The sequence below is a fragment of the Populus trichocarpa genome, chromosome 18 (assembly GCF_000002775.5).
Source record: "Populus trichocarpa isolate Nisqually-1 chromosome 18, P.trichocarpa_v4.1, whole genome shotgun sequence".
NCBI lineage: Eukaryota > Viridiplantae > Streptophyta > Magnoliopsida > Malpighiales > Salicaceae > Populus > Populus trichocarpa.
Window position 1 is genome coordinate 12,082,068 of NC_037302.2, and position 13,282 is coordinate 12,095,349.

The 13,282-nt window shown below is 35.9% G+C and overlaps 2 protein-coding genes and 1 long non-coding RNA gene across 6 annotated transcripts; 2 read left to right on the forward strand and 1 right to left on the reverse strand.

Moving 5' to 3' along the window:
* Positions 1-151: 151 nt before the first annotated feature.
* LOC7493364 (uncharacterized) lies at positions 152-3,419 on the forward strand. The gene is made up of 5 exons (XM_002324475.4): positions 152-546; positions 650-832; positions 943-1,069; positions 1,152-1,265; positions 2,933-3,419. The coding sequence occupies exons 1-5, from the start codon at positions 250-252 to the stop codon at positions 3,046-3,048; spliced, it is 837 nt and encodes a 278-aa protein (XP_002324511.1). The 5' UTR covers positions 152-249; the 3' UTR covers positions 3,049-3,419.
* Positions 1,272-2,112, forward strand: LOC127904699 (uncharacterized). The gene is made up of 2 exons (XR_008058010.1): positions 1,272-1,527; positions 1,672-2,112. It is a non-coding gene; the product is annotated as an uncharacterized LOC127904699 (long non-coding RNA).
* A 3,466-nt stretch (positions 3,420-6,885) lies between the features above and the next one.
* LOC7493365 (uncharacterized) lies at positions 6,886-13,282 on the reverse strand. Of its 4 annotated transcripts, none has more exons than XM_002325069.4 (15): positions 12,983-13,282; positions 12,417-12,703; positions 12,231-12,310; positions 11,836-11,936; positions 11,572-11,694; positions 11,285-11,354; positions 10,801-10,887; positions 10,632-10,697; positions 10,431-10,523; positions 10,242-10,298; positions 9,994-10,122; positions 9,820-9,910; positions 9,367-9,455; positions 8,350-8,543; positions 6,886-7,318 (listed from the first exon to the last, which is right to left on the reverse strand). In XM_002325069.4, the coding sequence occupies exons 2-15, from the start codon at positions 12,625-12,627 to the stop codon at positions 7,186-7,188; spliced, it is 1,524 nt and encodes a 507-aa protein (XP_002325105.1). In that variant the 5' UTR covers positions 12,628-12,703; positions 12,983-13,282; the 3' UTR covers positions 6,886-7,185. The 4 variants fall into 4 exon arrangements, with proteins under 4 accessions (XP_002325105.1, XP_052304910.1, XP_024445307.1 ...); XM_052448950.1 differs by having other exon boundaries at positions 12,417-12,686; positions 13,081-13,275; XM_024589539.2 differs by having other exon boundaries at positions 13,081-13,275.

Sequence of the window (13,282 nt, forward strand, 5' to 3'; positions counted from 1 at the left end):
AACCTTGCTTAAATCAGTACTAAGGGGATGTAATTGGAAGTTACTTTGAAAATTATAAAACTAGCGAAGGAAACGGTGCGTATAAGAGAAATAGCGAGTAAATTCTTGTACGTGTCAATAAAAATGGTTGAAAAAGACGGTTCGAGAACATTTTGATTCTTTCCTTTCCTTTCGTATTGGGGAGAGAAAACGTGAGCTTGATATAAATAAATCAATCACCACCACCTGTCTCTCTGCAGAAACAAAACAATGGTGGTGATCGATCCAGAAGAAACCGTACTCGAAAATACCCCGAAACCTCCCCAACCAGCACCATCAACATCAAAAACGACGACGGATTCGACCAGCAGCGAAACCACCACAACGACAACGAAAGCAGCAGCAGTGAAGGGAAGCGATTCCGATGGATTTGAAACGGCAAGCGAAAGCGGAGTCAGCGACAACGAAGAAGAGCAGGTAGAAAATGTCAGTAAAGAAATCAGTAGCAAAAACACCACTGAGGATCAGCCAAAACAAGATACTCAAAACGACGACGAATTGATTCAGGTTTTCACTCTCTCTCATTTTACTCAGCTGATAAGGAGGCAAAATCGATGTTACTTTCTCGGTTTCTCCATTTATTATTTATTTAATTTGGTTCTTAAAACAGAGAGGTATAGAGGAAGCAAATGAAGCAAAGTTGGAAGGGAATAGGTTGTTTGGAAATGGGCAATATGAGGAGGCATTATTACAGTATGATGTGGCTTTACAAGTTTCCCCTCCGGACGTGCCATCATCCATTGAGTTGCGTTCCATTTGCCATTCCAATCGCGGCGTTTGTTTCTTGAAATTGGTATTTATGTTGTGATTGTTAATTTGTGTCTAATTGTTTGATTTGATACCACAACTATTAAAGCTTACAGAAATTGAAATTGATTAAATATGTTTTTTTGGGGGGTTAAGGGGAAATTTGAGGACACGATCAAGGAATGCTCAAAAGCATTAGAATTAAATCCTTCTTACATGAAAGCTCTTGTTAGAAGAGGAGAGGCTCATGAAAAGCTTGAACATTTCGAGGAGGCTATTGCTGGTGAGTCTGGATTCTTGAAATTTAAAACATGGATTCTATTTGTCAAGAAAGAAAAATTTTAATTATGTTTTGTTATTTGCAGATATGAAAAAAATCTTGGAATTGGATCCCTCAAATGACCAAGCTAAGAGAACCATTCGCCGCTTGGAGCCACTGGCTGCCGCTAAGCGAGAAAAGATGAATGAAGAGATGATTGGTAAGAAGAAATGAGCAACTCTTTTGGTGCCTTTTATTTGCCCTTTTGTTTCCACATTCTTGAATACAATTTCTTTTCTTTTGGTAGAAGCCTGTGTAATTAGAATTATATTGCACCAAGTCTGCATTGAATACTGGAAGATGGTTCTTTCAGTTTCAATAAGGCTAAAACTTAAGCCTTCTTACTTTTCCTCTCCCTCTCAACATACACCCACTCCATTTACAGGCAGAAGAGGAAAGTAAAAAAAAACGTAAAGGCACAAGTCTGCATTGAATACTGGAAGATGGTTCTTTCAGTTTCAATAAGGCTAAAACTTAAGCCTTCTTACTTTTCCTCTCCCTCTCAACATACACCCACTCCATTTACAGGCAGAAGAGGAAAGTAAAAAAAAAACGTAAAGGCACAGTAGTGAAACTAGAGCCCTTTTGGCCCTTGTGTCGAGCTGTGTCGTGTCGTGCTATGAGATCAAACGCATTATTATTTTGGGCAAAACTTAAATTATTTTTTTAATGAAATTAAACATTTTCTTTAAGAAACTAAATGAATTCTTTGAAAATCCAACAAATATCATAAAAAAATTACAAGTAAAAAAGAAATAATAATTAAAACATTATGTAGTTATTGTTTTAGTAAATATTAGTATAAAATAATTTAATTAAGATCCATACAAGTCGGGAACTAATATAGTTAAATTGAAACAATTAAGGTTAGTTAATTTTAAAATATTTAAGGTTATTAAATTAACCATGTAATTAAATATTTGTTAAGTGCTATGTAAATTTTAAAAATATTTAAATTCTTTTTTTCTTTTAAATAAAATAACCAGCCTTCATCCAAAAAAAAAAAATTATACTTTTTGAAGTGGAAGCTAATATACCTCTAACCTTTTTTTTATAAAAAGCATCTTTCACCCTCAAAAGTTCTTTTGAGTTCCTGATTTTTAAAATATCAACCAAGCACATATTTAGTGCTTTACTTTAAAGCAGAGTGTTTAAAGCAAGAAAAGCAAGGGGCCAAAGAGGCTTTTAAACACCTATCACTCCCCTCTAATCTTCTATAACATTGAGGCTACCAGTGGTGAGGCATTAACTAGATTATGTCTCTTCAACAGTTCATCATTTGCTAAAAAAACACTTTAGATTCTAATGTCTTTTCTTTTTCTTTTTTTCTCTCGGTCATTATACCAATCTATCAAGTAGTCTTGTTGTGTGTTTTGCCTTAAATTTATAGAATTATCATTTTTAGGCTGCACTTGCTCCGCATAGAACCAGATAAAATGAAAGTAGTTTCACGTTTAAGTTTTCTTTGATTAGAATTTTTTGTCCTTGTCCTTATCTGTTATTTGCTATTTAGTGGCTGTTCATTAGAACATCACGTTTCACTTTCACTTTTTTTTTAAATAGTTTTTTGCTTGACAGATATCGAAGTTGTGGAAGCAAGGTGAATAAGAAAATATTTTAATCAATGTGATGATATCTCAAAAGCTTTGTTCTTATTGAAATCATGCAGCGCGGCTTAAGTGCTTTATAGTTGTGAAGTCATGCCATTGTGTTTGTCTTGGTCATGTGCTCCCTTTTCCTGGCTATGAACTTCATTGTCTTCTTTACTGAGCACATGTGTGTGTCTTCTGATCCTGTATCAAATTTGAATTTGTTCCTGGTGAGCAGGAAAGCTGAAAGATATGGGGAACACTTTGCTGGGCCGCTTTGGCATGAGCGTTGACAACTTCAAAGCTGTTCAAGATCCAAATACTGGCTCCTATTCCATCTCATTCCAACGTTAATTTTTGGCTGGATCAGGTCCCTTGAGTACAACATCATCAGCTCCTGGAAGAGCAGTGTGAGAAGAAGTCAGTCTGTCTGATGGAAAGATAGTAAAAACCAACCCGATACTTTATTTTGTGTGCAGAATTTATGAATACAAGAAGGACGAGGAGTTGATAGAGGAGTAAATGCAAGGGAACATTTTTTTTTTGGTTCTCTTATCGACAGTATTAAGTGATGCAGTTTTCCTATATGGGCAGTGAAATTTTAGTTTTTAAATCATGCATTGCTTGGTTTTGTGGTTTGAGTAATCTGTGGTACTTGATTATAGTAACTTTCCTGTGATGAACATTGGTAATCGCTTCCTAAATGTTCTTCCCCATTGCGATTATTTCACTTTCTCGCTTCCTTGATTCCTTCAAGTTTTCATTAGACTGAGGATCAACTAGTGGTCATTAACTCATCACTTGTTTAAATGATTCAGCTATTTAGGTATTATCATGTTTTTCTAGATTTCTGATTCTTAGGCCTGAACTTTCATATGGGTTTTACTCTTTGTTATTGTTTTAAGCAGTTCAAGGACTTCTGCAATTGCATTTATGGAGACCATATCCACTGGTGTGTTTCCATGAGGCATGAGAGACTCGGAGGGGAGGGTTGTATCTTCTACTATAGAATAGAATACTAGATGACTTAAAAGAATATTATTATTATCATTATCATTAACAAAGACTAAACGAGGTTCCCTCCTTATATAGCTAGCTATGTTCTCATAACCCTTTTCTTTTCTTTTTAGGGAACTTGAGTTTTATTTTTTTTAGTCACATATTCTGAGTTGCAGGATTGGTAATTTTAAGTTATTTATTTTTAAGTTTTTTTAATTGATTTTTTTTTAAAATTTTATACTTTAACATTAAATTGATTAGATTAAGAATTGAGTTTTATAATTTATTTTGATTTGTTTTTTATAAAGTTATTCTAGTATTATAACTTGAGTCACGGATTAAATAGTTTAAGTTAATTTAATATGTTTTTTTAAAATGTTTTAAAAAAAATATCTTGAGTTTTTTTTCTACTCAAATCATATTTTTAACACTGAATTATTTTTTAATTTATTAAGTTAACTATACAGCGGCCTAGTAAATCACTGTTCATTTCCGTAAACTGCAATTTCCCTACTTCGTACTTCTAAAGTGGCCCAACCATTGAAAAGGAGGACTGTTTCCGCATTAAAACCTGTCAGCTTCTCTCCTGTCATTCCGCTGCTTTGGCATCTGAAAGCTTTTGGAGCGAAATGCGTTAATCCTGCCTCTCTAAATTAAGCCATGGTTTGAACTTTGAGCTGGATAGAGTTGCGGCTTTTGAACTTCAAAGGGATTCCCAAGAAGGATTAGCTGGATCATGGCCAACCATATTTGACTGCTGTTGCTGCTGCCATACCAGGAAAGCTTGTTCTTGGCTCATGACTGCCATAGAGTTGCGGCAGTGCAGTGTTTCTGGATGCATAAAATGGATCCTGATTCTGATATTCAGAATCAAAAGAATTAGGGGGCACCTGCCCCATGTCATATGCACTCTTCTGATTCAGTCTTCTAGCCATCGCATTATCATGTATACATTATCGAGTGTTAATCTGTCTAGTCCACCAGCCTGCATTTGAAGCCATATGATTGTGTAATCAGAAATAACCAAAAGGTTAAAAAGGCATAATGCTTGGTGCCAGAATCTGCGTTGTGGTTAGAAGTCGCTGAAATAATGACGAGAACAGAAGACTGACGAATGTAATGCCAAATGCAGCAACATCTTAGTTTATTTATAAAGCATCCTGTTCACATGGAAGACTTACTGTCTGCAACTGCAGCTTCGTTAGAGCTCGGAGCTGTAACAAGTTCGGGCTCCTAATTTGTAGTTTGTGATGCCGTACTTGTTTGAAATAAGTAGGGGGGGGGGATTTAGGCTCTTATTCTACGTTCCTCTCAAATAAGAGGAAGTCCCTATATACCTAAACTTGGATTACAGTATTTAACATTGGATTCTTATATTAGTGTAGTGATAAATCAAGAGATTCAAAAGATGAACATTCTTTAACAGTTATAAACGCATCTAGAAGAACTAAAAGAACATTTTGAATGAAGATTTCAAAATTAATCCCAACAGATTCATTTTCACAACTTAGTGGATTGCCTCTACCATTGGTTTAGAAGAAAAAAAATCAATATATGTAGATGGAGAAACACATACACATTTTTATATATAAAGCTCTCGGAGAAAGAAAAAAAATAGGAGCCACTACAAACAAATATTTTACCAGAAGGAGCAATAGCGAGTGCAAGGGAATTCTTTTCATCCAGTTCAGGTGCTTTTGGAGTAAACTCATCCAAACCCTGACAGAATAACAAGATTTTCATGAAAGGGCAGAACAATTTTACAAGCCATTGAAAAAAGAACCTGCAACTTCTATCGGAATTATGTTGTAGCACCCCAAACCTGGGGGAGGGGCCTGGTGCATGGCTGAAAAGCTTCTGGGTTTGTGCAACACCGAGTTAGGCTTCTTATCCTCACTGTCCAAAAGGAATATTCCTCGTTACACATAAGTCCATTAGCCATTCCTTTCATCTTTTCAATCTCCCTTTAATCCTCAAAATTGGGATAAGGGTATCGGATATATACTGCCATTCCGCTGTTAATTTTAACCACCTTGCATAATCTCTTAAAGCTTTGCAGAGAATGGTAAGAAGTTGATGTCAGCAAGATGATCAAGAGCATGCCGTCCAATTATGCGTTTTAGCAAGACGTTTGGTAAGGCCATGTATGCGATAAGCAACATCAGCACGAGGACTTGAAGCAGAAAGTGCAGTGAATATAGCTGACAACATACAAGAAAAGGTATATTCAAGCACAACATTGGAACAAATCCAGTAAGGAAAATTCCTAAATAAATTAGCTGACAACATACAAGAAAAGGTATATTCTCCCAACATCTTACTTTTTTACCAGGATATATATAAATCATAGCTCCAGAAACTCGAAGCAATGGCTTTTCATTGTATCAATGAAGGAATTAGAAGTTCTAGTTAGTCTCGTAAGAAAGTTTATGGGCCTCATGACCAAACAATTTCGCACGAATTTCTGATAATACAGACTAAGGAGATGGAAATACAGATATGCCAGTTGAGCTAATACAAAATTTAATTGATTAACACAAGCAATCTTGTAGCAGCAAAACCTAGAACAAGCCCTCTTAATTCAATAAAAACAAGTAATTGATTCATTAATTAACTAACCTCTCCCTTCAAAAAGCAAATGTACATTTTGGAAATCCAAAAAAAGTTGTCCCAGAGATCATGCCCTGCCTGTGTATATCTGCAATCTCTCCAAAAAAAATTTTAAAAAAATGGTGGGATTTACAATTATATTTACATGCATACATAGACATGCAGATATTATACATATATTGGTGAAATTCAGGGAGTGTGAATTCAAACTTTAATTATTCCATTTGTTATCATGTGATCAGAACTCAAATCATTCTTCTTTTCTTGTGATGATCTTTCTGGCTCCTGTGTTCATGTTTTTTTTAAAAAAAATTGTTAAGGGTTTTTCCCATTTGTTATTTGTACTTTTCAATCTGGTTAAAGAAACCTTGTATCCAGATAGAAATCTTTGCATGGAAACTGGATAGGAGGGAAAGAAAAGGATCCTGCACCAGTCACTAACACCAACAACAAGATCTCGCACGTACTCCGAGACTAAATTAACGCACCCTCGGCATCGTTTGATGCGTTCTCAGTAATTTATTAAATTTCTCCGGGCATTGGCTTCAAGGTTTGAACTTTGAACCCTAGAAGTCAAGAAACTTTCAAAATCAAGCCAACCCCTCGAGGTTAAAACAAGGTCTTATCACATTTGATTGTTACATTCGCGTTAAGCTTCTGGTCAGTAACAAAGACCTGACAAGATGAGAATCTTGTAACTCAATAGAAACAAGATTTTATTACAAACAAGCTACTATAAATACTTTACAGATGGAGAATTTCATTTTATTCAAACAGCAGATATCAGATTTGGCACCAAAACCGCCAGCGCGTCAGTTGTCAGCTGATCCTCAAGCATATAGCCTATATGGTTTTACTTTTACCAACAATGATTTGCTAAGTTTAGATGAACATGGATCCCCCTCCGACTGATGCTTGGACGGCGTTGGCGTTGCTAGCTTCCTCTGAGAGCTGCTTCTCCGCTAACATGGCAGCATGCTGCTCTAGGTATTCTTTGCTGTTCATCTCTGTTAATCTTCATTGTTTGGCAGTTTAATTAGCTAGGGTTATGATAGAATGTCATAAGCACATCCAAATTTGTTACTGTTATGGGGCCGAAAATTAAATAAAAAGTACAGAGCTGTTATGGGAGGATTCTGCTGTAAGAACTTAAACATAAAAGAAGTGAGAACAAGACGGAAAGGAAAAGGAAAAGGAAACATCGCTCAACAAGCAAAAGGAAAGAAAAGAAAACCTAGGTCATTGACTGGATATGGCATTTACAGCAGTAAAACAATTCAAATTGAACCTGAAATGGAATTTGTTTCAAAATAGTGGAAATAGAAGATATGCTATCTCTAAACCTTCAATTAGTATCCTACTTATTTGTGTTTCTTTCTTCCTTTTCTTTTACCAACTTGTAAGGTATGGATTTGGTTCTGTCCCAACTCCACTCATTCCTTTTGGAGCTTGAGCCAACTGCCAAGTCCAGATGGAGCAGCATTTGCGAGCTTAAAGTAGCATGAAAAGTGACAATCGTGAGATGGAGCTGGACGCTCTTAAATTTCCATAATACAAGCTAGCAGTGTTCGATAAACAAGTTTTAGGGCATGTTTTCATGGCCCCTCTTCCAAAATGATCATATCAGACTTGATTAGCCAACTATCAAGCTATTGGAATCTGGTTTGTACTTGGATAATATTTCAAATGAAAACTGAATAAAACCAATGCACTGCTATTTTCCATCGAATAGCTCAAGGTAATGTACTTCACAAAGCATTCATAAATATAAAAAATATCATCCAACGACATCTAATCAAGAAACATAATAACAGCTCATGTCCTATTGGATCACACCTGAGTATATGCATTATCCCATCCCCTAAAGTCCATCTCAAAATCAAAAGAAGAACGTGAGCTAAAATCTCAATGGTTTAATTAATGGAATCCATTTTTCTTGTAAATTTACCATTGGTCTCTCAGATAGATTAGAACATACCCATTGAGAGATTAGAATCATAAATACATACAAAACATAAAAATCTCAATAAAAAAATCCATAATTACCTGCTAATGGTGCGGTCTTTTGTAAATCCAAGTTCATTGTCCACACAGAGATCAGAATCATCATTTTTCCTTGATCTTGTAGAGGTTCTAGGTGCCATTTGCTGGGCATCAGCAATTGTCACTATCCTATCAAAAAGTTCTAGAGGACTCCCCTCAGCTGTACATAACAATATGGCTCTGTTTTCATAAATCACCTGTGGTCATAACAGCAGCAACATTTAAAGAAAAATGGGAAAAACATGTTTCATATAACACCTTTGTAAAAAGAAAAAAGAAGCAAGAAAAAAAAACAAACAGACATCTCTGCACCAGCGAATCCATGAGATGCAAAGAGACCAAGTTTATATATAGTGATTTTAATGCCAGAGATGCACTTCGCAGAGAAGTGATTATGCTATTATATAGTGAGTGGGAACATCATCTGCAATAATATCCCATAAAATTATGTGTAAGGGAAAAGAAAGATGAAGAAAAGGAAAATATGCTAATAATTTCTTGCCCTAGAGACTTTGAAACATAATGCAATCAATAGATTGCATTTATTCTTATTGTGATCTTTTTAACCCAGACACCAGCAAAAACAATTTCAATCCTCAGATTCAAAAGAAAGTGAAAACTATCAGAGCAAACCAAATAGCAACACAGGATGGAACAAATAGATAAATTTTCATTCAGTACCATGGGCATGAAACCAAAAACCAATTACTGTTCAAAACATAAGTTGACAATGAGATATAGGGATGTGCATCCTATAAAGGACAACTTTATGATAACTAAAAACTTCATTATTTGGGTGGTCAGAAAGAAAACAAAAGCAGGGTCATTTATTTTACTTCACCAGACGAAGCCCTTATTAGACCTAAACTCCAGAAGTAATTGCATAAGAACAAGCCAAACTGTGGCTTAAGCAGGATGAGCACATAGAAGGAACCGTAGCGCAATTCCATAGTACACAGCCAAAACTTTGCAGGATCAAATTCAAGATAGTAAAAAAAAAATAAGAAACATTGAACGTACATCAACTAAGGTGACAAATCGATATGCAGCTGTTCTGTTATGGAGTCCAAAGATCGGGACACCTTCCAATGCCAGGGTATGAAAGTTATCTGTAAAGAGAGAGAAATGCATTCCCTCAAGGACTCATAAAAAAATTGCATGAATGTGTTTGAGACATGGTGCAGTGGGTTTTTAGACATTTGGCATCCAAAAGATGAAAGAAACATGCTGGGACATCTCCTACCAACGAGAAAGCAATTTTTTTAGAGTAGGAAAACAAGATGAGTATTAATATGATTTCTTGGTTCTTCATTTTTAGTAACACTTTCAGTTCTATGGTTCAAACCGTGTCTAGTCTATTTCCCAATCTCAAAATGCCAAACGTAACTGCATTTGACATATCCATGCCCCAAGTATCAGTTCTTTTTCATGAATAATATGCAAGTCAAATTGATTCAGCTGGGCATGACTCACTGAATAATCCAAAATAATCTGCAGCTCCAAGTGGTTTGTCACAAAGTTCTTCAAAAGGAAAATACGCACATCCATTGGCACCCAGTGGAACCTGATAGAATTAGATTTTAACAACTGTCAAAAACAAGTCAAAGGTACTTTATATGTTCTAGCGAAACATATTTTAGCACCTACCTGCAATGTTCTTCCCATTACTACTTCCACCTCTTGTGGACAAGCTTTTTCTTCCCCAATCAATTGTTGAAACTTTTGTTTAAGGAGGCTAGATGACTCTTTTCCAACAAAGTAGAAACCGTGCTGAGCCTGCAGTCCAAGCATAGTCATTGACATCAAAGAAATTTTAAACACAAAAAAAAAAAACTAACAGCAGGAAATACCAAGTGAGTTTTTCAGATCTGCACAAGAGATAACAGGACTCATACCGAAGTCATCTTCCGATAATCTACTGCTGAACCAATTTCATGAGCCACACATCTTTCCTACAACAATATAAGGCATCTGAATAATACCTTCATACACCATTGTAATATCAGAAATGAATAATAGCTCTCAGTAAGTCCTGACCCTGTGCTAACAGCAATAGCAAGACGTTGTCAATAGAATATATATACCTTCAAAGTCGCAATGAAGGGTAGAAAAAGATCCCTCTGTAATCCACGCTCATACAGGTTATCTGGTGCACGGTTTGAAGTAACCACAAGAATCTACACTTGTGTCCATCATGCACAAAAATACAAGTTTTTCGTTAACTTTCAACTTAAACCATAGATGTAGGAGCACATTGTGAAGATAGATTACACAAATATACTTACAACGCCATTGTTGAATAGTTGTCTAAAAAGACGGTTAAGGATCAATGCGTCAGCAACATCAGTCACCTATTATGGACCACCCAAAGAAAGTAAACATATGAAAATAATAATATAAATCAATCAAATCTGGTCAATAAGCACAAGGAAATAAATGGTGTGACTAGCATACCATAAATTCATCCAGACATAATAAAATAGCCTCGTCAGATATCTCTCCAGCCACAACTTCAAGTGGATCTGCAACACCCTTGTGTTTCTGCAAGAATTCAATATTTAACAGAAGCTCAGTATCTACAATTGATCAAGAGCCGAGTTGGATTCATCTAAAAAGCATAAAGTAAAATTCACAGGATATTCTGTGCATGTGCACATGATTTGGGTATGCACACGTATGTGTGCAAGTGCAGACAATGCCACGATGAGAGCCAACTTCATTTCCTCATTAACAATACGACTATACATATGAGAATATTTTACCTGCTAGCTTATGTATATTGTCAATCCCTTAATTTTGTGTGTGTGTGATAAAAGTCCAGTTAAGATTAATTGCTCACAAACACTCAATCATACCAGAAACAAAGCCTGCTTCAAGGGAAAACATTTCTCTTTTGAAAATATAATTTGGACAAGTATATTATGAGCTACAATCTTACTTGCAAGCGACTATGGACATTCAACATGAAGTCGTGAAAATGGATCCTCTTTTTTCTCCAATTGACGGGCCTGAGAAAATAGATATCAATAGGGAATAAAACTAAAAATAAATGGTTATTGGGCAACATTGAAGATGAGAAGATGATCTATTCTAATTCTTGCATGTTGTCATTCCGCTTTAAGTTTGCCCATATTTTTTCTCAATAATCTTGGAACAGCACAGCAATGTAACAAGGAAAGTAAACTGTAACAAATTAGACAAATTAGATCAGTAAAGCTTACTTACAATTGATTAAAGAACAAGTCCATTAGCATAGTCTTTCCAGTGCCAACGCCTCCATAAAGATATAGTCCTTTGATGGGTGAATATGAAGACTGTGGCATTAAACGCGACCACAACCACCTACTCCTGAAAATAAAGAAAATGGTGGCAAAATTGAATTTGAAATCAAACCCAAAGAAACCGCAGTTCCAAAACAGAAGGTAAAATTGATAAGAAGAAGAGTCCAGTGGAAATATAAACACATGAGAAACAAAATGGAATATGAACCTTCCAGATTTGTCTGAAGCAGTATAGCGGTCCAATTTACAGGCATCAGCTGATTCAACGAGCTCATCATAAAGCCTCTGAAGCTCTCTTAATGTGCCTACCTGCAAAAATCAATTTCAGCAAACCCTTCACAAGGAAGGCCCAATAATCCCTCTTGAAATCTCAAGTGAACCAGCCACCATCCACAATTTCTCTTTAATTAAGGCACTAGTTTCCAAAATATTCACAACCAAAGCCACATGAAATTTTCTATTTAAGCTACCAGAAGGTATGGCTGAAGAAAATGTCTCAATTAAAACTCGAATAACAAGCTGTTGTTTTTCACAAAGCGTTGACAACGATAGACAAAACTACTCAACAATTTTACATCTCCAGCACTCAAGTGAGCCTCATACCTGGCAGCTGTCACCATCCACAAGCTCACCAGCGGCAATCCTTCTTTCATACTCCACAAGCGGCCCCCCTCCATTAACATCTGCAGATCCAACAAAACCCCAATACCAAAACCAATGAGAAATCCATTTGCAGAAACACTAAACTCCCCAAAATCAAAGCCAAATGGACCCAGAATAGAATGTCACCTCCATTGGAAACTCTAGCCGCATCCGTCGTCAAAGTTCTTGAAGCAATAAATTTGGGACAGCTAAATTTATCAATATCCGCATTATCGGTAACTCTATAACCGGTATCTATCAAAACCTTTTGACATTTCCCCAAACTAAAGGAGTAATTGCATTCTTGTCGTTGAAAAGCATATCGAAATTGGCGAAATGATCGAACACCCCTTCTCATTTTCAACTTCAAAACTTCTCCTCCGCGGAGCTTTTACCAATCAAATCAGCACAAGCTCTCTAGAATATACAGAGTCCTGTAATTAATTGGAAAAAAGCAAACCAGAATTTTCCACTAATTAACTTCATACAAAATTCAAATTTACAAGGAATCATGAAAAAAGAAAAATCGCTGTTAAGATAATTAAATAACGGTCACTTTCAACGGTGACAAGTAAAAAAAAAAAAAACAGGAAGGATCAGCACCAGATAAACCTTTAGTTTTCCAATAATTAAAAGAATCATAAGTTCAGTTAAAAACCAGAATATTATATAAATAAATAGAGAAAACAAGAAGAAAGAAGAAAGCAGCGCACCAGTTAGGATAAAATCTCCTATCTGAATTTCTGATCTTCAAAGAGAAAGAATGATGAGAATACAGAGAGAGAGAGAGAGAGAGAGAGAGTGTTATTACCTCCTTCCTTAAAAAAACCAAAAACAAAGAACCAGGTCAATAAAAGATTCTTATTTAATACTTTCGGGAAGAGGCTGAAAAAAAAAGTAGCTGTGGTAGTAAAGGAAGAGAGAGAGAGAGCCTATGTTTTAGGAGAATCCTCGATGAAGGAGAAGAGACCTTTACGAGATTCGAGACAAGACAACTCCGAGTTATTTTGAGG